At 42.4% G+C, this 26512-nt stretch overlaps 1 protein-coding gene across 1 annotated transcript in view; it reads left to right on the top strand.

The window, feature by feature from the left end:
• Positions 1 to 4203: 4203 nt before the first annotated feature.
• Positions 4204 to 26512, top strand: part of LOC111862695 (NF-kappa-B inhibitor cactus) — a 134215-nt gene continuing 111906 nt past the window's right edge. Inside the window, exon 1 of the mRNA XM_033750769.1 lies at positions 4204 to 4243. Within this exon, the coding sequence (XP_033606660.1) occupies positions 4219 to 4243 (25 nt within the window). The 5' untranslated portion in view covers positions 4204 to 4218. The remainder of the gene's footprint in view (positions 4244 to 26512) is intronic.

Genomic DNA, 26512 nt, shown 5'->3' with positions numbered 1-26512 from the left:
AACACTGAAATATCTGTATTCCATAATATAAGGTAAAGCTATCCCTGTAACAGGCCGTGAAGGCCCATAGCGTTGTAAGACGTCGAGGTTCCCACATTTTCCAGACAACCGGTTCGCAGATGGCGGTGAGGTTGTCAGCCTTACGCGCCGGCCGCCCCTTATCCCCAACGAAGATTCCTGGTACTCATTTCTGTTAGAGGCTACGTCGACCCCAGCGCCATAATGCGGCTGAAAGGATTAGGTCAATTGAAAAAAGAATTTAATGACCTCATCGGGAATCGAACCTGCGACCTACCGGCTTGCAGCACAGTGCCTCACACTACAGCGTGCCCCGTATGCCATAATACAGAAAAGGTATTCCGTTAGTAGGTAAATTTTGGAGTATTTCNAAGAACTATTAGTTTCAATGTTCTGCCTGCTTTTAAATCTGCGAGTTCCTCTTGTACATTAATCGGAAGATGTTCTGAATTCGCAACAAATGGATCACGAACCCAGTCGAGATCTTGTACACTCTCGCCAAAATACTTAGTGGATTTCTGCTGCAGCATTTCTAAATGTTCTTTAATTGTGTCCATCACCACTTTATTGCCGTCAGCAAGTGGCTATACAGTCTAGGACATCTCAAACGACCCATCTGTAGTTCTCTAACTAGCAACCAAAATTTGCGAACTACTTCAGAGCACAGCTGTGATAGAACTGAAACAATTGTAAAACGCGGGATCTCTACTCTTCAAACAGAAGAAGTGACATTTACGAGTATACCGACTTATTTTTGAAATATTTGTAATTTTAAATGAAGTCCAACTATCGGTGGGTGCATCGTTACAGGAAGAGAGTCATAAAGCTGAAGAAGCTCTAACTTCTAACAAACAGGGGCAAATACCAAAACAGCGTTATAAAAGACAGGAAAACCCATGCTAATCCCTGCAGTTTTAAGGAAAAACACGTACACATTACACGCGGCAAGTATATCAAAGAAGCTGCGTAGATGCGAGAAAAATAAAAATAAATCAATAATGAAAACTATGATATAACAACAACTGTGAGTAAATAATTTACGTGTAATTTCTTAGAATATAACATTACTGTACATAAAAAATCACAGCATATAATAAAGAATAAACAAGCATCATCTTATTTAATCAGTGCAGTGACTGAGAATAAAATACAAGCTTATGAAACACGGTAACTGGGATAAAATAAAACGAATAAAATTCGACAATTAATTTCTTACAATAGGTAAAAGTTCGCGTCACACCTTTCACCTTGTGACGGCACACCGGTTGCGGAACACTGTTCTAGACAACCGGTTCGCAGATGGCGGTAAGGTGGTCAGCCTTACGCGCCGGCCGCCCTTTATCGCAAACGAAGATTCCTGGTACTCATTTCTGTTAGAGGCTACGTCGAACCCAGCGCCATAATGCGGCTGGAAGGATTAGGTAAATTGGAAAAAAAAAATAAATAAATAAAATCTAATGACATTATCGGGAATCGAACCTGCGACCTACAGGCTTGCAGGATAGTGCCTCACGCTACAGCGTGCCCCGTATGCCATAATACAGAAAAGGTATCCGTTAGTAGGTAAATTTTGGAGTATTTACATAATTTTTACGCGCACCACTCCGATGCGCGCTACATAGTTTTGGAACCACATTTTTAGAATATAGAGCGTAGATCAACATTAAAAGGAGGTTGCGTTAACGACTGAATAAGTTGCGTTTTTCATTTGATACATTGCAATGATAATAGATGACGAAACCTTGTGCTTTCATTCTGCAGAGAAGAGAGATTGATGGGGAAAAAACAGACGTACTTCTTAGACCTTGCGACTGTTCGCATTTCACAGTTCCGAGCAGACTGCTTACGGTTTCCTTCTACCGAACTGATTTGTATTCCTATAGCCCTGCTAGCATGACGAAGTTATTACTGAAACACAGATTCCACCGAAATTAAAACTAAAGAGATGTAGTCTGTTGAACCTCAATCTACGTTTCGGACGATCATATCACCTCCATCTTCACGGCCGAAGAGTAATTTGAGCAAGAAATCAACTATACTTTTCACATGTTTTCACACTGGTTTTTTCTTCGGTTAATTCTTCGGCGCTAAAGATTGAGGCGAAATGTTCCTCCGAAACGTTAGTTGACTTTCAACGTACTACACTGCGCTATATCCCAGAAGACAGCACTCTTCAAAACCACCGCTGTGAGAACCTCAGATCTTAGATAAGTTGAAATTTTCAAACACCTGCCATGTTTGTAATTGTTCAATTAGTGTTATAGAGATTATGTAGGTTTATTACTAATCTCTAACGAATTTGACGTGTCTAATTATAATGATATATTAGTTACACTGATAAACCCAGAAGCTTAAGAAAACCTTCGCACTCCTGCCATGTTTATATTATACTGTCGCGTACTCGGGGTTAGCGTGACGAATATTGGATTGGATGAATGAATTTATTCACACTTCAAATTTTTTTCCTTGGCACTACAGCCCCAGTGGACCTAGGCCTACCTCCATGAACTTCTCCGTTCACTCACACTTCAATTATGATGTACAAATACAAGCAATCAGATCAACTCGCAATGAATCACTCCTTAAGATTCGCTCCATTCCGTGCTGGACTCCGAGTGTCTTCTCTTCTGATGTGAGTGACTTGGTTCACTTCTTCAGCCTCCGCTGTCCGCTCGTTAGCACCCCACAGCTGAACATTGAACTTCTTGCGACCGTCTAACGAATGCCTTCAACAGCGACCGTATTACGAATGCCACTTCGAACTGACTCAGAGTTCTTTCGTGTCCTCCCTTTTATAATTTCGGGAGAACCTAATAGAGATCGCCATTTCCAACAGTTCACGTTATTGCGTGCTTGTCCGTTGCTGCAAAGACCGCGTGTTAATTCCGTAGCAACGCTTTGTTCCGGCTTTCAGGCGGTGCTTACCGAACCGTTGCCTAGCAATGGTCATATTCGCCACAATACAAAAGAGAGCCTTAACAAAGCTACATGTGTTTTCTTGGAGATCTGTTACCACGCATGGCTTCAAGGCTCCAAATAGAATGGCTCTAGGGTATCTGCAGCCACAAATTTCCGCGTTAGTCACGTACTTCTTATTGATTGTAGCATATTAAAGGTACGAGGTTCGAACATCCTCAAGTACCATAACGTTAAAAGTGGTTCAAACATGAAGGGGTGTCACACAGAGATTTATCACTTAAGCTTGATTTATTTACTCGAAGGAGGAAAGTAGGCAAAAAAAGTAACCATGTTCACAACACTAAGAACGCTGAGAGTATTGTGACGTAATAGTCCATTGCTAAACAACGGCTCGCTAGAGCGCGTATCCGCAGCAGATTATAACGGATGAACTGTTTGAGATGGTGATTTATATTCTGTTCGACCCGTGTTATAAGGCGGTGAAACGTAATTTATTCGAGAGTTCAGTTCAGTGAGTTTAGTAGCAGAGCGAGTGTTCATTCGTCATTGGTCCTTAGTTATTCGTAAGTGATCGATTCGTAAATCTGAACCAACTCAGTCACAGCAGAAGAGAAGACACTCGTGGTTCAGTAAGGAAAGGAGCGAGTCTTAGGCAGTCGTTTATTGAGAAATTTATTGTAAAGTTTTTTTTTCCTTGGCACTACAGCCCCAGTGGGTCTAGGCCTGCCTCCATGAACTTCTCCGTTCACTCCGGTTTTTTTCTAGATCTTACACATTCGGTAGGACTCCTTGGGAGGGTGATCAGCTCGTCGCAAGGCCTCTACCTATACACAAACACAGAAAAACGCGCACACACAAACGAAACATCCATGCCCTGAGTGGGATTCGAACCCACGATCCCGGTTTCCAAGCGAGCGAAGATGATGATGATGTCACTAAATCTGATCATCCAATCCAGAACCCGTTGTAGTTAATCACGGAACTCTGACCACGTGATAGTATCAAGCCGATAGGTTAATGAACAGTGTTTCTCTTCCGACAGAAGATACCGCGGATGAGTATTTAAATTCACGGCAGTTTCATTATCTAAATGTGTTGCTACTAAGCCGCCGTGCACTGCTGCAACTCGCCATACGCTGCTCTGATAACCGTGATCACGCTCCAAGGCGCCATTCCGTGTTTGAACGTCCGGTGTGGAGGCCCGGCTCTCCCGAACCCCAACATCAACAAACGTGAGAATTGTTATCAGTTGGTTTTCTATTTCACTGGTGAACCGACAGAATGCAAACAGAGGAACCTGCGAGCGGTGAGTACTGCCTGCAGTTATGCAGTTCCATCTTATCATGGGAAGTTGGAAGCGGCTCGTGAACCCTTCATGGCCCACGCAAAATAATTTCGTTATTTGTCCCTTCAAATTCTTTTAGAGTGGATTTGAAATAAATACCTAGGTGGTTCTGTGTTTACGAGGACTTACCAGCCACCCAACTGAATCTCAGGTGAGTGTCTCTCCCACCCTGAACGCATTACCCTTCCGGCAGGTTTGCCGCGTTGGGGTAGAGGCCAACGAGTGCAGGCAAATTGAAGTCGGAGAAATTAATTGCCAAGCGTGAGTATGAGGATCATTGTGTTCAGTTGAGACTCAGTCTGCGACAGTGAGAATTCGCGCCTAAATTTTAGTCGAAAATATTTGTGCCTTGTTAGTCGCTGCCTCACAATAAATATACGTAGTATTATCGGAAGCTACTACGAGAAAGAACCATGAAATCTTTTGTCCAAATTTTTCCCTTCAGAAAAGGAATTATGTAACAAGATTGCTGGTAGAGTCTAAAGGGTTCTGACGATGGTGTATAACACTCAGAATCACTGAGTGTTCTAGAGACTATAAAATACGACATTTCTGAAACTGGATCTGTTTCTGTTTTCAGGTGAAGTGGGAAGACACTCAGTTCGATCCGTTAGAAAGAGCTAGCCTAGTGATCCAGGTTACCTCTTTCTAACGGAAGAGGGAAGACACCTGAGGACGGAAACAGATCCAGTATCTGAAATGTCGTGTTTTCTAGTCTCTACAGTACCGGACGATGGGAAAAAGTCCAGAAACCCAGTAACTGTGAAGAAGTTTACTGTCAAAAATCAGCTTTCCGTCCACATGTAGTCACAAGGTAACGCTTCTGTCATCCATCAAAAAATTAATAGAGTGGACAAAGCTAGTTTTGTAAGTTCATGGACCACTGCTGGTGCTGAATGTCCGATGGGGAATTTATCTGGGAAAATATTCCTGTAATCAGGTTAATTTTCGGTCCAATGACTCAGTGCTTAATGACACGAATTCCAATTTAGTGTCACATCACCGGAAAGGTTAATCTCTGAAATCAGTGACAGTTTGAGAAACTCTTGTAGTATTCATGTTGGTCTACGGAGAGCCTACAGATATTTAAGTTGCTCCTCAACGCTTGGTGCATTTTAGCTTACTTTCCCTAGTTAAACTAGCTTTATGAGATCGGTTTGCTGTCTCTGTGTCTGTATGTTGCTAGGCAACGGCTGAGTAAACACTTCGCTGTAAGGATACACTCTCAACGATAGAGGAATTGTTGGACGCGTCGTTTTATGTGCGGTCCGTGTTGTATCAAAGGGAAGTAGGTGATTACTTCCTCCCATAACTTCCTGTATATTGTGTTACCGTAGATGCAGTTGTGAATGAAGAAATGCTGGGTTACTGGAGTTAAATGAAAGAGCTTGGGGTACTGATGCAATGAACGCACGTACAACAGTGAACCGGCGTACTGCTACGTCAAATTGAAATTGTCAATTTATCAGCCAGCGTGAGTACGTTATGCCCAAACATACGGAGTACAAAAACGAGGCTATAAGCTGTAAATTTCGTAAGTTCCAATGCGAATACCCATCACCTGCTCAAATGTTTCCTTGAAGAACTGATCTTGAAGACAAACTTAAAGGCACTAATTTCTAATGTCTTGTGAGGTGGCTGTGAAACAGTAATGACCTATTCAGTTCTGTCGAATTATTGGAGGCTCTTATCAGTTTCCTTATAGGAGAGAAAAGATCGTATTACACAGTTCGAAGAAGATTAATGGATACAAGATATAACATTTTACTGATGTTATGCAACACTTGCGACTTGGTTCTGCATGTGAAGGAAAAACTATTATGGCCTTGCTTATGTGCTCTTCGGATTACGAAAAAAGAAACTTCTGGAAATCGAAGTTACTTCAAGAAACTTCAACATTTTCCTCATCTCAAAAGCGGAAGAAGGATGTTCCTTGAAAGTGCGGCACAAGATGAGAAAATTGTGGAACGCAGAAATCACAATTGAAAGCCTGTTTTGCCTTTCCGGTAAATCCATTCGTGGTTCACGCGATAAACAAGGTTTTTCTGATTCTTAGAGTACTGTTAACGGAAACATCTGCAGCAAACCCAGAAGGATGAAGAAGATTACAAAATCTGAGTCCAGTTCTTGAAGCTAGTGCCGCGAACCAAGTATCGGAAACTTAAAAGCGTTAGTGGTCTGTCGGACACACCGTGTTGCTGCGAACGACTGTACTGCACAGTGAATTGCCTTCAGCTGAAACAGTACTTCAGACAGGCCCCTTCGCGGTGCATCCGCGAGCTATCAACTCAGTTTCAAGAGCCCCATCTCCTGAATTCTAACCCATAAACCCCCTACATAACATAAGGAACGATTTAAATAAAATGGAAGTGAAGCTGGCCACGCACCTCCAACTAGTGCCGAAGGTCAAGAATACGTGGATCTACACATCCACTCCCCATACGCTTTCATGGCATAGTGCCTAATTAGTTAAGCACAGGGACAGATTTACCTACACCTTATGTAATATTCACATTACTAATATCTCATTAGCATGAATTTGGTAAATTAATGAATACAAGTTTTGTTACTATGACATTATTACTATTATAAAAAGCGATATGTGTAAAATTAAAAATTTTCCATAAAAGCAGGTTTTGTAGTTGCTTACAGTTACCAAGGTCAGGTTTCTTTGCATCTCCCAAATTTCTGAATATTATTATTTGCTGCTCCGTTGTTAAGTACATTTGGCCAGCCCTGCTTTGTTGCTTTCTATTGAAATAAGCCATTCCAGTCTCACCAGTTAATTCCAATTTCAAACCATAACGTTCTCCATTACGCGCCTTATCAAAATGAATCCTGGGAAATCCAATCGGTTTCCGCGAACAGAATGCTGGGAGTGGCGGCTTATCACTACCGCCGTGATACAGGCAACTGAGTGACACCACGCCGCAGCCCCGTATCCACTGTGCGGTGTTTGCAGAAGACGCTTTTGGTTCGATCTTGACGTAAATCATTAAAGGAACAAGAAGGAAATGTGGCATGCAGTGCAGCCGAGGCCGAGTTTGGAACAAAAATGCGTAATCGAATTTTCAGTTTTCTTTTCTACTCCTGGTTAATGCTTTGAAACACGAAATTTATAACAGAGAAAGAAGCTGCTGAGATATACCAGACCGATCGACTGGTAAGTCAGTTTCGAGCGTAGGATTTATTCAGAACCTGAGCAATGCTCATTAGCCTGAGAGTAAGATAAAGTTGTCTCTTTGCTTAATTAAGCACTACCCCATGAAGGCATATGAGGGAGTGGGTGTATAGATCTGCATTCTTCTTGACCTCGGCACTAGCTGGATGTGAGTGGTCAGCTTCACGTCCCCGCCGCTTTACCCCCAGGGAAAGAGCCCACGATGCCCATTGGACAGGAGGCTAGGTTGGTGCCAGAGCCGGTCTTGAAGACGTGGAGAAGAGAACATTCTTGAACTCCGACCCCTCGATTGTCCGGCCCATAGGTAGTCGCTATACCGACTGAGCCATCCCGGCATGAACAGATTCTTTGACTGCCGTTGCAAAGCAAGTACAGAGAAACACTGTAGATAATGGCCGCGGAATTTTGATTTTCTCGTTAGTTGAGAATTTTATAATTTGAAAAGGACGTTTGGCGCTGTTCCGAGATATGAGTTTCATTTTCATCTTCTATATGTAGTAATACAAATTCCATCGTGAATGCAACAATTTATTTGGTTGTAGATCTTTGTCTTTTCTTCCTCTACACTACGTGTTTCGGCCGTAATTGGCCATCATCAGATGTATTTTTCACTACGTAGCTGTCACACTGCACACAGTCCAAAACCTAAAACATCAGCCTGTCAGTTTTGTTTAAAATCTCGCTAACACACGTTCGTCAATTTGATTTTAGAATTCCAGTTTAAAATTTAAAATTTCTAAAATTTAAAGTTTTAAATATTTTAAATACCAGGGACACCTGCTCTTGTCTACTTGTGCTACAGCGGCGATTTCTTGTTTTCAGCACCCATCATGTATTGTGCTGTGCAGGCTCCCTGTGTGTGTGTCGCTGCTCATCTTTAATACTTTTCATTATCTTACGCCATCTGGGAACGCTGTGTAAAGGCCTACAGTAGCAAGTTGAGAGTGTGCTTGCATCTCAGCATTTACTTAAAAACAGGAAAATCACGATATTCTGTGTCGAGGTGGCCGGTCGCAGGAACTTCCGGTGTATACTGACTTGAAACATAATTTCGGAAAATAAAGAATATTGTAGTTTCCTGAGATTTTCGTAGCAATTGCTATTGCTTTATTGTTGTCAAAACATGATACTTTGGTTACATTAGTACGCTAGTTGCAACAATAGATCCGTTATGAAATGGATAAAAACAACTTCCGTATGCGTTTGCATTCCTCAGCTTGTTGCTGGAAATCACGGAGAAATTATCTGGGCAGGCTTGAAGTGGATTAACCAACACTTTTAATATAATTTGCATTCTCTTATCATCCATTTCATAACCAATTCATTGTTGTAACTAGTGTATTATTATAACCAACGTGTCGTGTTTTGACAACAATGGTTATATTAATACACAAATTATAGCAACAATTAGCTATGGGATGTGATATTCTCAAAACACTCATTATAACAATACAGTAGTTACACCAACAGTTTGGTTAAGAAATGGACGAAACAAGAACAACTTCAATTTTTTTAGCATGCAAAATTCTGAACAGATTTGATATGGATTAATAAAAATTTAAAGTATACTGTACCTTCTTTTCTCGTCCAATAATTAAAATCAAGTTCATATAAGTATTATTTCTATTTATTCGCGCGCTGTCCATTGCTAGGCCTCTCGGCTTGACCCAATTTAGAGACTGGCTCTTGACCCTGTCTATGGACTGGATTCTCGGATAATAAAGGGCCGTAACAACCAATATGGGTACAGTTCAGACAGGCCCAACTCCCAAGGAAGCTGAGTAGCTGATCTGTTCCCTCCGAAAATGGTTAAGGGTATGAGCCGAGATGGAGCAAGTGTATGTTTTGTTCCTTGTATTTGCTACCATAAGTTCAATTTGTCGTATTGTCTGGTTGGGGCACTCTAAAAATCGGACATTGTTGCCTGCGTATTCGTTGCAGCGGGAATATGTTTACCACGTCGATACCCAGCAACGGGTCTACATATCACAATACCGCTTAATTGGATACACCAAGCGTTTGTAACTTGTCTTTCAATACACTGTAGTCTTGAATTGATATGGCAACCTGGCAATATTTGCTGCAAGTTTTGGATTTCCAAATTTTGCTGCTTCTGCTGTGCGTCATAGTCAAGACGTTTTTGGGGAAGTTAATTTGCTATTGTGGGATGCGCCATGAATGGCTGTAAGGCAACGTAGATAGATCGTCAGTATTAAGTGAAAGCATAAAACTGTTTCATATGCAAATTTACTCATCATTTTAAACTACAAATATTTCCTTGTTGTATGTTAAATTATCTACAAGAAAATTAAAATTTATATAAGAGAAATAATTATTTCAGCGTTAAAAACTATTTCGAAAGGTTGAACATAGGTTCCATGTTGCCACCATAAAAAACCTTCAACCGAAAGCGGTGTCACAGCGGTAAGGCTCTTCACTCGTAACTGGGAGGCGCTTGCTTCGAATCTCGGGCTTGACAATGGTTATTCTGACCGAGGTCTTTATGTTTTGTTTCTGTCCTTCCGGGAGGTTGTCGGAATAGAACCTTGAAGAGACTAAAACCGCTTCCTTACAAATCCTTTCCCATTTTTAATTCATCTACCATCCAACCATTCGACATTATACGAGTATCCTCCTGGAAGACGCGTTTACCTTCTCATGAATTCATCTGAATTTACGGAACTCGAAGTTTCTTTGCTTTATTCGCAAATGCTCCAATATTGGAGCCTGACGTCAGCCCTCTGAACGCAGTAAATGTCCACCGAAACACGGCTCTTCCATCCACGTCTGCGCTTCCCAAGTTACGTCTTCCCTTTCGAGGTGCCTCATCTACTTTTGTAAACATTTCTCAGTTCTACCTTGTCCTGCACGTCTGATCATCTTTAATTTGATGAGTGTAATATACAGGCCGATCACAGTCTAAGGTATGAACCGTCTTTGCCCGCTCGAACACAGGGATCTTGGGCTCGAATCCCACTTGAGTTATGGATGTCTGTGTGAGTTTATTCTGTCTTTATGTTGTTCTATGTGTAGGTAAAGGCCTTGCGACGGACCGATCCCCGGTCCAAGGATTAAGAAACTGAAAAAGCGGCCAAGGTCAACAAGGGCTGTAGATCTATAGACAGATAGATAGATAGATAAACAGATAGAGAGGGAGATAGATATAAAAGGCGAAAATTAGGCCTATTCATTATAGAGCTTCTTACCATTTAAGTGTCTGTCGAGCGGGTTAGTATGGGCTGAAATTCGGTAGGTGCCCTGCTTGACTCCTCGCCGGGATATCGGCTATCTTGACTGAGGATTTGCGTTGTTTTCATCAGGCCCTTCACGCAAATGTCAGGAAAATGTTTCGATTAGGCCACTGCGACTGCTTTCCAAATCAGTTCATAAGTGACGTCATCACTCGGCGCTATGTAACCTATCGGGAGACAGCGTTGCAATATAGTGCACCGTTTCCCCTTCTTTATATTCAATCAGTTCTGTAGGATGTGACACCATAGAGTCTCCGACGTTTCGGAGGAACTATCTGCTCTTCAGTCGTAAAGATGGAGACAACGCGTCTTCCTCGGAACCTCTGATGACATCCTGCCAGACTGTATGGCGTCACATCTCACAAGACAGGAACCTGCGTAGTCACAGCCGTCAGAATTTCAGAGTCCAGAGAACACGCAACAAATCGTGGATGGTCGCCGTTAAAGTCTCCTTCAGCAGCCAGGCCTTAACAACAAAATACACAGTGGTCTAAACGTTGCTGTGCCCATAAAGTCCAAGCGACGAATCCGCCTCATTCTTAGTATTGTCACGTATTTAGGGGTGTGTGCCTATAGACGGGATATGAATTGATGAGGGGATTTATTGACGACTTATACACACCACTCGGAATTATACTTTATATATCACTGTTACACACAGACTGGCGTTCTCCGTCTATTACAGTATCCACTAATCATTTCCTAGCAACGGATTTAACACAGTAGAAATTCCTCAGCTTCCATGATCACGCCGTTGCCCTCTGGTTAACATTCCATCAACCCAACTACAGGCTAACTGTTCACTTGGAACTCCGGAACTCTACTGACCGATTCTCAACTCATCTCTTCTTTATAACCATTTTGCACGGACCGATCAGAAAGCATCGTTCCCAACAATTCCTCTATTGTTGCTTGCCTACCGAGATGTTTCCTAGCAATGGACATCTCTGACTCCACTATACCAGCTTTCAGGCGTCATGTCACAGTATAAACATTCATAAACTGGCACAGCAGACGGGCATTTTGCATGGCAGCACACGTGCAGTGCTGAAGAAACACTTGCACCTGCAACCCTACAAGGCAATAAGAGAATGGGCCAGCATCAGGGGTGCTGAATATTGCCTATGGTTTAGAGACGCAATTACTGCCAATGGAGACGTCACATTCTTCACCGATGAAGCGTTGTTTCATTTTTTCCGGTTACGTCAACAGCCAAAACAGCCGCGTCTGGTCAGCGACTAATCTGCGCTAGATCAAGGTTACACCATTACATGACCAGAAAGTTGGTGTGTGGTGCGCCATATCACGAAATCGGACAATCGACCCCCTATCCTTCAATGTCGCCGTCACCTCGGAACCTAATTGTGAAGCTATTCTTTACCCTTTCGTTGGATATTTAAATGAATGCGAAATTTCCTGCGGCCATTTCCAACAGGACGGTGTCACTGCACAGACACACACACAGAGCTCGTGTTTCCGTGACGCAACTGCGCGATATGTTCGGGTACAGATTTCAAAGAACATTTGACCACCACTGTCTCCCAACTTCACACTCCGCGATCATTATCTGTGGGGAGCAAAGAAAGGCGCAGTTTACAAAAACAATCCTCGTACTGAAGATAGCAGTCTTCTGGGATGTGGCACCGTGCAGATGTGGTGTTAACCGACGTTTTGGAGGAACGTATCGCCTCCATCTTCAGGGTAGAAGGAAAAATAAGAAATCCGCAAGCGAAGAGACCGTGAGAACCGGTAATCCGGAACATACCTCAGTCGCGTGTCTTTGTAAAGAAGACGTGTAGATGCGTGTCTACAAGCACGTGCTGGCTATTTCCAACGCTTCTGGTAACTTGAGTATCAGAAATGTATTTGGATTAATGTACAGGGACTCTATGAATGTGCTCATCATTGAAGGTAAGTGCACAGAGACTTTTGGCACGTCCTGTATAAATGTTCTTTTCCAAACTTTGTTCTCTGCTCCGTCTCTTTCCATCCCTTCGAATTACAGGCAGGATAAGACTCGTATAAAATAATGTAAATTGAGTCATATCCAGTCCTGAAGCGTACTACCGTCTGAGACGAAACGCTGTATGTTGCGTAACAGCTTCACTGACGTTTAGGACGAACATATTGCTTCCATCTTCAGAGTCGAAGTGGAGTCAAACGAGCGACCAACAAAATGTACGCAGCAAGGTCTGTTTGCTTTCTGTATGTGCTGCTGGTTGCTAACTTGGCCTAGTCTCTTGCAGAGTACATGTAGCTAGTTACCTACTCGACTTACATTTTGACCCTGAAGTTGGAAGCAGTTAGTTCTTTGCAAACGCCTGTGAACTTCTATCGAATTACACGGTTTTTACAATTACTATGCTTTGCACATCACCCATCGACCTGTTTTTTTTACTCGTATTTAAAACAAAACCTTTCAGAGACTGGATACTGTCTCCGTCTCCAGCTGAAAACCTAATTAACTGGGTCCAATCAATAGAGCTAGTTCCTGTCACTGGAAGAGAGAGATGTGTGACTTTTGCACAGAAAACACTGCTGATGGATCTGTTTCTTACCGCTGCCAGATCTCTGGTTCTGACACCACTGCACTTGTATGCCAGCGACACAGACGCGTGCGCTGTTCATACAATGCGGAGATTAAAGGAACCGAGAATTTTAGCATGTTACAGAACGTCAGGGGAATTCCCCCAGGGCAGTTATATAATTAGCTTAGCGAGCTTTTAATAGACGCAACTAGCAAGGCTGTCCTAATTTAGAAGGCGTAACTGTTGGCAGTAGAGGCGATGAATGGAGTGCTTGGTGCAACTCCAGCTGGTTATGTGCTTATTAAGCGTTTGCCATTATCAAGAGAAGAGGTCATTTGTGCTTTCACAGATGGAGATAAATTCAGAACTATTTCGGTTCTGTCATCTTTGACAGTTCGGTAGAAACACAGCAACGTTTTGAAGGAACCGGCTGCCCCTAAGATCAAGACAGCAGATTTCTCCGAAACGTCGGTACCTATCCACCAAACACAGCTTCACGTCCCTGAAGATCGTAATGTTAATACCACTCTGAGAATCTCGTATCTCAGGAACGCAGGGATTCTTTGGCCAATGTTTATCAGTGTTTCCTAAACTATGTAAAACAGTGTGTCTCAGCGGGTAGTAACAGGCTGTGGAGGCCCATAGTTTTGTGAGACGTCGTGGCTCCTACATTTTCTACAATATCGGCTCACAGATGGCAGTGAGGTTGTCAGCCTTATACGCCAACAGCCCTTTAACTCCAGGATGATTCCTGGTACTCATTTTTGTTAGAGGCTGAGTCGACCCCAGGGTCATAGTGCGACTGGAAGGATTAAATCAATTTAAAAATTCAATGATCTCATTGGGAATTGAGCCCGCGACCTTGTGGCTTGTAGCATAGTGCCTGAACCAACTACGCCACCGTGTGCCCAGTTCAGTGACATGACACATCCAAATTTGGACTCTGTAGCGTCCAAAAGACCAGCAAGCGTCTGTGCAGAAGGACACTTTACATCAAACTTCGGGAGTGTCCATCCTGGGTTGTCTGATCGGGTGGTCTGTCAGGCTTGTGTATCTTGGGAAGTGCATAGAGGTGAGGTGGTTTGCTGTCCTTCCCGCTGTCTTGAAACATAAACTGACTCCTTACCACAGTGCAGCATTTCACCTTGGGCGAATATCACCTTATTAGGCAGTAAACTCAGAATCGCGAAATCCTTCCTTCTGTCGCGAAAATATGATATTAATTACTCAGATAGAAAACTTAAGTGTTTCGATTAAAATGTATAAGATATTCAAGTGCGTGTGTCTGTCCTGTTTCCCCATAGCAGGAGCAAAAACGGGTCTCTTTCGATAATTTCTCGCCCCTAGACTGAGCGTTCCATGCAAACTGAAACCAGTTCTCTTATTATACAGGGTTAGCCTAAAAGAAATAGTTTAAATGACTCGTGTTCATGAAGCTTGCACGCGAAGCCCAACACGTGCAAGTTTAGAACTTCAAGTTCCACAAAAGACTGTGTGCAATATCTTGCGTAAACGTTTACGAATGTTCCCTTACCGTTGCAATTATTGCGGACCTCACTGAAAACGACAAAACCCTCCGTCACTCATTCTGTACGGACATGCAGCAACGGAAGGAAGTAATGATTTCTTTAACCGGCAGTTTTCGGTGACGAATCAACGTTCCACATTAGCGGTACGGTGAGCAAACACAACGTTCGTATGTGGGGAACTGAAAAGCCGAGAGCTGTAGTAGAGCGTGTGAGGGATTCACTTAAAGTGAACGTTTTTTGTGTTGTATCCCGTAAAAAGGTGTACCCATGTAAACTTTTCAAACCATGTAAGTATCTCGGCCATGCTATTGAAACTCTTCTTTCTGTAAAACTTTGAAAGTGTCTATTTCTTTTAGGCTAACCCTGTATTTCGGATGTCAAAGATACCACGTTGAGTCGAATCATTGAATGCCAAGCTCATGCAACGCAATGCCATTTAAATGTATTGTGACATGACGCCCGAAAGTCGGAATAGCGAACTCAGAATAGACGTTGATTGCCGCGGCAATGAATACACAAGCAATAATCGAGTAACTTCCATTGCTATGCAACGGCGCGGCAAATACGCCTTAACCACAATAAAGAGGCTATGTTTTCTGCGTGGTCCATACAAAGTACATATAAAGAAGAGTTCAGTAGAGTCGAAATCGACGTAAGCAGTTAATCGAGTTTCCAGACACCAGCCTAACCGGGATATGAGCTTGGAAGCAGAGGAATTGAGTCGACTCTTCAGAATTGGCAGTTGCGGAGTAACGACAACAAAGGAATTAGGCTGTGAAAAGACTTCATGTGTGACTTGAAGTTACAAGGAGACTGTGATAAATCCGTTGCCAGGATATGGCTTCAACCTTAGTGCGTGTGTAATGGTGAGTTGTAAAATGTGTAGATCGGCGATACCTCTGTTAATTGCCTGTAGTCCCAAGATGTGTGCATAAGAAGTCAACAAATCCGAGCATCCAATCTGAAGCCTGTCTATAGGTCACAAGCAAACCCCTAACACGTGGCAATACATTCAATGACAGATCCTTTTTTTTTTTTAAGCCCTATTCAAATATATGTTATGTTTTGTTTTCATGTTCATGCATTTTGTAGGGTCAGGATTAACATGAAGATGTACATTCATGGCCATGTGTAGTTTTACAAACAATTCTCGTCACCACACCTTTCTTTTAGTCATGAGGCATTTTGACTCTAACAAATTAGTGTGCGCTCTGATGAAGAAGTTGCCGAACACTGCCCTGGGGCAGAAAAAACTTGAAGTCCGACCACTTCTGTTTCTTGTAGCTCATCCTTGAGGAAACACAGAAATAAACAGAAAACTGAATGTTGCGGTACAACTTAATATTTAAATTGCGGGAGACTGGGAATCCCTCTGACATCACTCTGCCTTATTGAGAGCGTGTTCTTAAGTAGCATAATAGTACATGATATAATGATGGAAAGTTTCAGGACCATGACATTAATACTGAATTATCATGACTATCCCTCAGAAGCAATCAGACATGGCTCGAGGCATTCTACAATATGAAAAGTGTATTGACATGTAAGAAGTTGATAGTTGTGTAGAGACTTGATATGAATGGGAACGCATCATGCTACAGCTTGCAAGCGACAATGTGTTTACATATTACTGCAATTATATTTATTCTTAGTAAAGTTCCGTAACCTGTGTGCCAGGACACAATCTTCTGTTCCTCCTTCCTTCAGGCTAAGAATTAAGCCACCATGGCTTCATCCGAGATTCAGGGTAACATATCTTTATACAATATGAATTCAGATAAATTTTATGGTATCCAGCCCATTGAAGCCTGTAATTCATCTAAATAACACAAATATTGTCACATGTAGGTGTTGTACACGTGAATTATAAGACGGTTTTTGGATTTGTTGATTGGATTTATTGTACCTTGTACTTTCACACAACTCGAGACTACAGGTAATACAGCACTATCACTATTCTACACACTTTGCAGTTCACTGTTCCACACGCACTAGGGTTCTCAATCATTACTAGTCGTATCCTGGCAACGGATTTATAACAGTCTCACTGTCACTTAAAATCACACACGAAGTACTCTTTGCACAGCATAATCTATTTCTTGCCATTATTCTATAACTGCCAGTTCCGAAGACTCAACTCAGTTCAATTCCAAGCTCATATCCCGCCAGACTGGCGTCCCGAAACTCAACTCATCACTCTCGACTAGCGTCCTCTGCTCGGTTATTCCTCTACTTTTTGGTCGCGTCTCCTGACTGTGTCCTTTATAACCCCTCGGCAGGGACAACACAGAAAAAACAGCCTCGCGCTGTATAGCAGTAGACGTTCTATTATTCCGAGCATTTGCTTCTTCGAAAATGTTTACCGAGTCGTTGCCTAGCAATGAGCATACACGTCACTATATTTTGTTCCTGTCTCACTGTGTCTACAATACAAAGACCAACTATTTAATGTTGTTTATTAATACAATCGTTGTTTGTTCTGGGAACCATGTGAAACATACAGATACACTCTGTTGCGATAATGCGTACACTTTAAAGTGGTAAATATAGCTAAGACTGCGCTTTAAAGGCGTAAGAAAACTTCACACATTATGATAAAATGATGAGGGCTTGTCAGCACATCGGCATTTGCTTTGCTGAAACATGTTGCTGTCCGTGTGAAGGGCCTGGCAGTAAAACGGCACTCACCAAGTCACTGAAGTGGATTACGTTGCGTGGGAACCCGGGCGTCCTAATTCTGTTCTTCAGCTGCTCTTGGCACTGGACAGATTCTGAGCAGTTCTCGCTGGTAAAAATCTGTTCTTTAATACTAAATTTCGAGGTAGGAACAAGACTGTGGGGTTATGAGAGGTCTAGAAGGAAAGAAGTTTATGCCGCTATCTCAAGGTGAATGTTATGGCCCACAGAAATGCTCAGAAAGCTGAAGAGAATGTTTGGATCTACAGGAGAGGGGAGAAGTGAGTACGCTATGTTCCCTATGTTAGCTGCTTCGCAGAGTGTACACAGCGTACGTAGCGTATGTAGCGAATATAGCGTAGCGCTCTGTGTGGCCGAACCTTAAGGGTGCTATGGCGATGTTATACAACACTTTGTAGTTCTGAGGTTTTGGAATTTGTCCATTGTAGGATATTCCAAAGAACGTTGCGTTTCGGATACAGAATATGTTTCCTTCCTCATATGAAAGGGTGAGGGGTACTAACAATGTTCTTTCGGTTAGATAATGTTGACCTCAATCAGAATCATTGAACATGACTGAGGTTAGCTCAGTACTAAAAGTCGTATCCAAGAAATGTGGTGTGCGTGTGTGCGCGTGTGTGTGTGTGTGTGTGTGTACTGACTGTGAGTGACACAGCCCTCTTCAACTTCATTGTAAATCTTTCCTCTCCATTTTCTATTCATTAAATATAACTAAATATGCAAATAAAACATAAAACCTGAATTTACAATTCTCAGTAAAACTCACACAAAGAATGACGTCTTAATATCTTGGTTGTATTCAAAACTGGCCTGAGATTTCATGGGAAGGAGAACTAGGTGGAGTCCGTAGATAGCGGATGCTTTTGGAACAGACATTACACATATTTGAACCCTGATAGCACAGCCATCTTTACCTCAAGTTAGCAACTTTATCAGTTACGCACTCTCAGTACGCGCTGTGCACACACCACGGTATGCCCCTCCACTCTGCCATGGGGACAAGGGCGCGTCTGGTTAACTTAGTGAGGTACACCGTTACGTCATCGTCAGATATTTAACTTATTATATTTTCAACATACTGCCAATCTTTATGGGGAGGTTAGTCGGTTAGTTAGTTCATGGACCTGTCAATTGACTCAGCTCAAAAGCAGAATTGTGCATTGCAATTGCATATCGCTGTTTCATCTGCAGGAGCCGACTCTGGCCAAGAGCATTTGAAGTAATGCCTGTGTCTTTGACCTCCCCCATACTTCATCTGTGAATATCTTCCTCAGCACTTGCCTCGAGGAATGCGACCGCAGGTGGTTGAACAAAGAAACGGAGGAACTCCAATCGTAACTCCACTTAACGTGGTTTCAGACTCTTCTTTGAAGGCAGTTCGTCTAAGGGTTTTACCCAGAAAAACTTGCTCCAAGGCAAGGGAGAAGAGTTGGCCTGTTCGGTACGTACAGACTGTGCGAATTATGTGCACATGGGCTAATTAAATCGTGTTTACAAGAAACCTACGGAAAATTCAATGAAAGATAAGTATTTGTCGAGGCATTTTCTTTTTCACAATACTCTGAGGCAAAACGTTGCAATAAAATATTTGGGAACGTCGGAAACAGATCAAAATTTCAGTCACAAAGAACTTAACATCATCAAATTCTGGGAATGCTTCATACTTTTCTGTTCAGAAACTTTCACTTTCCCGTCTTCCATACAAGGAATCGGAGATTGAAACACAAGGACTGATTTTAACGGTTGTAAACTATGGGTGTGAAAATTGGTTCTTCGTCCTGAGGGGAGATTACATACAGAAGTTGTTTGAGAATACCGCGCCGAGGAGAATATTTGAGCCAATGAACAGAGCTTGAAATATTATGTACTAAGGAGCTTCATAATTTGTATTCAATGTTATAAAAGACACACTTGCCTCTCCTGCAGAAGGATCTGCTTAGTCGCCAGCATCCTGTTCGTTGATCCAGAGGAGTCAACATATTTTTTCACTTCAAAAATATACTCGACCCATTCATTAGCTAAGAAGGGTAAACAGACAAGTACGCAGAATACCATGGCCGTCAGGACAGGTACCAAGGTTAAAAGTGCATTGAAAGAGAGCATAATGCAGGACCCGGCAACAAAGGCGACAGAGTCTGCGCAATAAACAAAAGGAGTCGGCGAGGCATAACAGTAAATGAATCCATGAAAAACAGGACAAAAGAAAGTTATCAAAATATCAGTCTTAAGGCCTACTTTCCTATTGCACGAACTGCCAGGCCTAAAATCCTCTGAAGTTAATCTCATGTTGACTTCATATAATTTTATAACCTGAACCCGTTTCTTGCAGTGTTACCTAGGAAACACGCGACAATATAAATAACAATAAACTCTATCATACTTTTAACTACGGGCTAAACTTCTTTGCCCACCTACTCGCGCTAATTCACTGCATAAACTAGAGTATGATAGAGTTCATTGTTATATTTATATTGTCGCGTGTTTCCTAGGTAACACTGCAAGAAACGGTGGGTTCAGGATTAGACGAATGTTTATTGGACAATTATTTGTTTACACTCACAATTATAATCACTCTCAGTAACGTCTTTCACGCTCCCTCTTCAGTGGCTCTACCCATGCACCGCTGGTCTCGGTTGAGTGTCCTCGTTCTTAGCTCTTCCCTTATCGCTCGGCGAATCTGAATTATTCTTGGTTCTTTGAACTGTTCTAGGTCAAAGTCAAAGTCAAAGTCACATTGCGAATGACGGTCAGTCAGTCACTCAGTAAGTCTTGGTGTCGAGCCCCATCTGGACCTCATGACCAGATATTTATTACTGTTTGACAGTTATAGCCTTGTTTTTGTGCAGAGCCCTCTCTGACGAGAGGATGGGTCTGTCTTTTGTACATGCTGTTGGCTGTTTCCAGCTCAGTCTTTCTCGATTCCGAGTCCCTTGAGACTCGTGACCATATTTTACTGTCTCAGATTTGAGACTTACCTTTTTGTCGCCCCCAACGACTCGTAGGGTCACGGTGGAGGTATTTGACACCCCCTCCAAAGTCCACACGGGTCTTCTACCCATTTATATCCTACACTTGGACTGAATAGAATACACCTTTCATAAGGGTTCAGTGTCTGCTGCTTAAGCACTTCCCTAGGCAACGGTCTGTTTATGTTTCGTTGACTAGGAATTGCTAGCCGTTGACCAGCAGCGAACGTTCTACAGTCCGGCCTTCTTGGCGGCACGCCACGTTATTATTATTATTTATAATATATTATAATTGTTATCATTATTATACTCTTGTTTATAAAGAATTTAGGCTATTACTGAAATACAGATTTTGTCTACGTTAAACTTGTCGGATACATTAGCATTGCCGCCGTGTAGATTGTAAATACAGTGGAGGTCAGAATTAATTATTGTTGTCAGTCGTTTCATTCAACAGGTGTGAGGTCCTCAGGCTTCATGCCGTAGTATATCTAGAAACCGCTAACAGATCGCGCTAGTAGCGATTGTTGGCATTTACACACAAAACCAGAGTGACGGTGTCTCTAAAAATATGGTCCTGTGTGAAAATTATTTCAGTATTTCGGTGTTTGCTTACGAAAGTCGATAAAGGAAATGAAACCCATTGAGAGTGCATATCTCTCTGTGTATGGATAGCTTCGGGTTTGGTATAATGAACTACGCATAGAGAGTGTTGTGTTGTTGCGTAATGTCTCGCGAGTTGTTGCAGTGAAGCCGGCTTCGAATCATCTACCCTACAGCCAAGGCATGGCTCCTTTCGACTTCCGTTCTTTTTTTTTGGGGGGGGGGGAGACACTAAAGCGGCATTTCTCTGGAAGGCACTTCGTCACAATGGCGGACGTTTACTTCGAAAGGCGTCGTTGGGATTTGGGCTTCAGGTTAGAATTTTACTGTAAGGATATGGATAATCTGGTCTCATGATGGGACAGTAACCTAATAAGCAAGGAGATAATGTTGAAAAATACTACACATGTATGACCTGATTGCCGTGTGATGTCATGAAAGTACGCTGAAATGTCTTTTCATAACAAAATTGTGTTTCCTCTCGGACTTCCATCTTAAGTTTACGATGAATCCCCCTATAAAATTTCACATTCTTAGGTCCAGTGGTTGACCAGTTTTCACTATCAAACCGAAAACTAAATAATATCTTATGCAGACGTCAGTTTGTTTAACATTTTACAAATGAAATTATGTCAACGAAATCTGCATAATTACCAAAGAGCTTTGATTTCAATACTTCATGTCGCTCCCAAGCAATTTTTATTTTCCCCCACCGCGTTACTGTCGACTGCGCGTAGCTTAGAGGCATGCAGTTCGTGTGGCCTCCATACAAAGCTATCTCTGTAAGAGGCCATGGAGGCCCATAGGGTTGTGAGACGTATGGCGTATGGGGGAATGGATGTATAGATCCATATTTTCTTGACCTCGGCACTAGTTGGAGGTGAGTGATTAGCTTCACGCCCCGGCCGCTTTACCCACGGGGAAAGAGCTCCCAGTATAATTTAGATGGGAGGCTGGGTGGGCCCCAGAGCCAGTCTGGACGACGTGGAGAAGAGAAATTCTTGACCCTACCGGGACTCGAACTCCAACCCGTAGCCAGTCGCTATACCGACTGCGCTGTCCCGGCTTTCTATATTCACTTATATAATTGATTATTGCAATGAACAGCAACTAGTTTCATTTGACAGAGTCTGGGTGGAAAAATTTGTTACTGGACACATACGCAACTGTGAGAGACACGATATCTCGCTGAAATGTAGGTCACCGCATTGTCCCAGGGCACAGCGAGTCCACAGCTAGCAACACGCCCTTCGGTGCTGTGCCGCTTGTCAGGCTGTATCTCATCTGCATAAATGAAAGCTGCCGTAAAATAAGGGCTTATTAATTCCACGCATCGCACAACGTCCACGGAAATACCCAGTGTGTAGCGGGCTTGCGAGATCGGACAAACCCGTAGCCAGGGCCCCTGATTGCATTTGTCGGCCCATTTACACACACACATAAATACCAGTTACTTTCTAAATGAGGAACTCTTATTTTTTCCCCCCTTGGCACTGCAGCCCCAGTGGGCCTAGGCCTACCTCCATGAACTTCTCCGTTCACTTCGGTTTTTTTAGATCTTACACAATCGGTAGGACTGCTTGGGCGAGTGATCAGCTCGTCGCAAGGCCTCTACCTGTACACAAACATAGAAAAACACACACACACAAACTAAACATCCATGCCCTGAGTGGGATTCGAACCCACGATCCAGGTTTCCAAGCGAGCCAAGACAGTGAGGAACTCTTATATCCTGTATATCAAGTATCATGACAAAGTACATTGCATATTGAATACAATGGTAGTTTTCTGGCCGTGTTTAACCTATTTTCCTGACTTCATAAAAATGCAGATATTTTGCATCATGTCAATGTTTCCTCCTGCCTTTCCCTCTACTAAGTTTTGTACCACCTGACAGATTGTCATGAAATTTCGTATGAACATTATACCAAAAGGGGTAATCAATTTTTCTTAATTTTTAATTTTTAATATCCTGTCATTGATAATACCGTGACATATCGCCAGAAAGCGGGAATAATAAAGTCAGAATAGACGTTCATTGCTAGGCAACGACTCGGTAAACACATTCCCTCGGCAACGAATACGCAAGCAACAATCGAGTAACTTCCGTTGCTATGCAACAGCGCCGTAAACACGTCTCTCCAATAATAGAGAGGCTCTGTTATCTGAGTGGTCCTTGCAAAGTGGCTATAAAGAAGAGTTCAAACGAGAGGTCCTGAGTCCAGTTTCGAGACGCCAACCTGCCAGGATTTGAGTCGGCAGTTGCAGAATAGCGGCAAGAAAGAATTTAGGCTGTGAAAAGAGCATTCACATGTGATTTGAAGTGACAGTGAGACTGTTACGAATCCGTTGCCAGGATACGACTAGTGAAGACTGAGAACCCTAGTGCGTGTGTAACGGTGAATTGTAAAGTGTTTGTAGATGAGCGATATCGCTGGCTTGCTTGTAGTTACGAGTTGTGTGAATAAGGTGTCAAGAAATGCAATCATCCAATCCAAAACCCGTCTGTAAGTCACGCGCAAACGCCCCTACACGTGGCAATAGCAACATGGCATCCACGTGAAGTACCTAGACAGGGGTGACAGTTGTGTCACTTTTATTGCAAATGAACACAGTGCGTACAAAACAGGCCTACAGAGATGAACGTTGCGTGTGCCGGTGCAGACGGGTTCAGTGACTGCATCTGTCTGCTGCAGGTCCCCGGGTCATGATGCCTGTTGCAGAGAAAGAGACGCTGCAGTCAGAATGGTTAGTGTTTCTGACGCTTTTTTGTAAACCACCTTTTTAAAACATTCTTTGGAGTACCCAATGTACCTAAAAGTTTTAATATGCAGACAGCGTGAGCTGTTCTGCACTAACAACAGCACGTTCTAACTTCTTTATCTTCATAGACTTTTTACACTGATAATAGCTTACAAAAGCCGATCACAGAGGCCGCGTGGTCTAAGGCATGAACTGTTTTCGCCCGTTCGAAGTCTGGGATTGTGGGTTCGAATCCGACTCAAAGCATGGATGTCTGTGTGTCTTTGTTCTCTGTTTTTCTGTGTGAAGGTGGCGGCCTTTTGACGGGCTGATCCCCGGCTAGGGAGACCTACCGACTGTGTATAGGATGAAGAAACTGAAAAAGCGGCCAAGGTCCAAAAAAGAAAAAGGACGGTAGAACCATAGAGAAATAACAGTTTACAAAAATGTTTATTGGTTATAACTTGAAAAAAAATTCCGACACTTCAGTTGTGTTCGTGTGCCCTCCGAGGGAACACTTACAAGCGGCTCACAAACACTAGGTCAGACTGCTGCATGTGGAAATAGGGATGTCATTGAGGGGGTAAAATGGGGAAGCAGTGCAACTTATATGCTGACAGAGGGAAGTGGGAGGGAGGCTGTGCATAATGACATCTCCACGTCAAAAGACAGTAAGCATCCAAGTTTCGTATTCGTGGGGATTCCAGTTTAGTTAAAAGTAACAGTTTTCTTTTGCTGTAATGATTGTTCGTCATTAGCAAGAAATTGTACAGGAATACACTGACAGTGGCTGCACCGGACTTGTTGGTCTATTCCAGAGGTACTCTGTTCGAACCCCGTTCAGGATATCGTCAATCATGAGATCATGACCGATCATGGTTTTCTTGTCCCTCTCTACTGCATTTCCTCCCTCGTTACAGCGCTTGCGCAGGATAAGCCTAGCGGGGAAACACGCTGTTTTTCTTTCTAGTCTTCTTCAAGGGCCTAGCAAAATGCATTCACCACCGTGAAATTGCCAAGGATCTGGTTCGTATGTTGACCCTGTCTGGCCTCTCTGTCGGCCTTGGCTTCTCGTTCTAGTCTGTATACGTCAGGGCATCTGCTGACTACGTGTCTCAGATGCGAAACCACTACTGCAGTCGGAACTGCTCAGTTTGGTTCCACTGAATTTGCTTTCCAGCTCACTCAAAATTATTTTCTTTCCCCTTTTTAGATTCTGTGTCGCATTTTAGGACGTCTCTTTAATTTTCGCTGGGGAGTAACTATTACAGATCTGTGTTAAGCTTATACAGGGTGTTTCACGACTTTAGGGCATAACTGCAGGAGGTGATTTCCTAGGTTTTTGTGATAAAAAAGTTCATATAAACATGTGTCCTGTTTTTTACGGTTATGGAGTTATGACCGTTTTTTCATTCCCGTACACGCCCTCGTGTGAACCGCGTCTGTCAACTGGCGGGTCGCAATTTTAATCCAGCTACAGACAGAGCGTTCTCGTTATCTCGACACTTGAGATGTACCTAAGGCGGGGTGGGTTGGTATGTCCGGCGCGGTTCACAACCGAACGGGAGCCTGTGTTGCGGCCGGCGGTGGAATTTTCGAAAATCAGCTTTAAGCACCAATCAATTCAAATTAAAGGTAATTTCACGAAGTTAACTTTACATTCATACTTTAAATGTATCATGTATTATGCTGGTTTATTATTTTGTTCCGTTTATTGTCAGTAATCGTTACCTTCTATTCTGAGTTTAAAACGGTCATAACTCCGTAACCGTCCAAAATCGGACACATGTTCATATTAACTTTTTTGATCACAAAGATCTAGGAAATCACCTCCTGCAGTTATGCCCTAAAGTCGTGAAACACCCTGTATAAACAGATTTCACTACTACAAAGGAGAGGTTGGGAGGCAACGCGATATAAACACTTGGAACTTTCTGAGTCCTTGGCGGTTGAAATGCCGTTTAGTGAGACCTATAATCTGAAGATATTTTGGTGTTTTAAATGCCCTTTTATGAGACCTGTAATTTGTAGAAATATTGATGCTTTAATTCGCGTGCATAAAACCTATAATTTGTAACATTTTCTATACCCCAAATGGGCCATATATGGGACCTATAATTTGAAGAAATTTAGACGTTTTAAAGCGCTTTTACGAGGCATTTAATGTGCAGACAATTTTAAACTTTAATTGCGTTTTTATGGGATCATAATTTATTGAATTTTTTTGATGGTTTAACTGCTCTTTATAATTTGTGGATATTCCAATGTATTTGGATATGCATCCGTTTTTGTCCCCATGTGGCAGTGAATGTCAGATATAAATATATAAGATATTGATCTGACCGTTCATTCTTGATTACGACCTTTCTTATAACCTGATTTCTTCTTCTAAACGTGGTTTTCCTTATTTTCGCATATTAACTTATTTAATTTTTGAAGTATTTGTCTAAAAAGACGCTCAAACTAATAAGATGTGAGGTTTCTGAGGCAGTGGAGGTTATTATTTGGATATTCTGAGTTTTAACACCTTGTAATCTCGTGGTACGAACCTACATAACAGAAACTAACTAAAATATATTGAATTCAAAATTAAGAACCCGGAGATTTGACACCTTAAATATTAAAACACGTCACTGGACAGGGACCTGAGATCCTTGAGTCCATAACTTATCCTCACAGCATACACGTATTTTCTTGTAATGCTTGTTAATATTATATTGCCTGTTTGGTCTT

This window comes from Cryptotermes secundus, unplaced genomic scaffold (assembly GCF_002891405.2).
Source record: "Cryptotermes secundus unplaced genomic scaffold, Csec_1.0 scaffold5, whole genome shotgun sequence".
Classification (NCBI taxonomy): domain Eukaryota; kingdom Metazoa; phylum Arthropoda; class Insecta; order Blattodea; family Kalotermitidae; genus Cryptotermes; species Cryptotermes secundus.
This window is presented reverse-complemented; position numbering and strand designations above follow the sequence as displayed.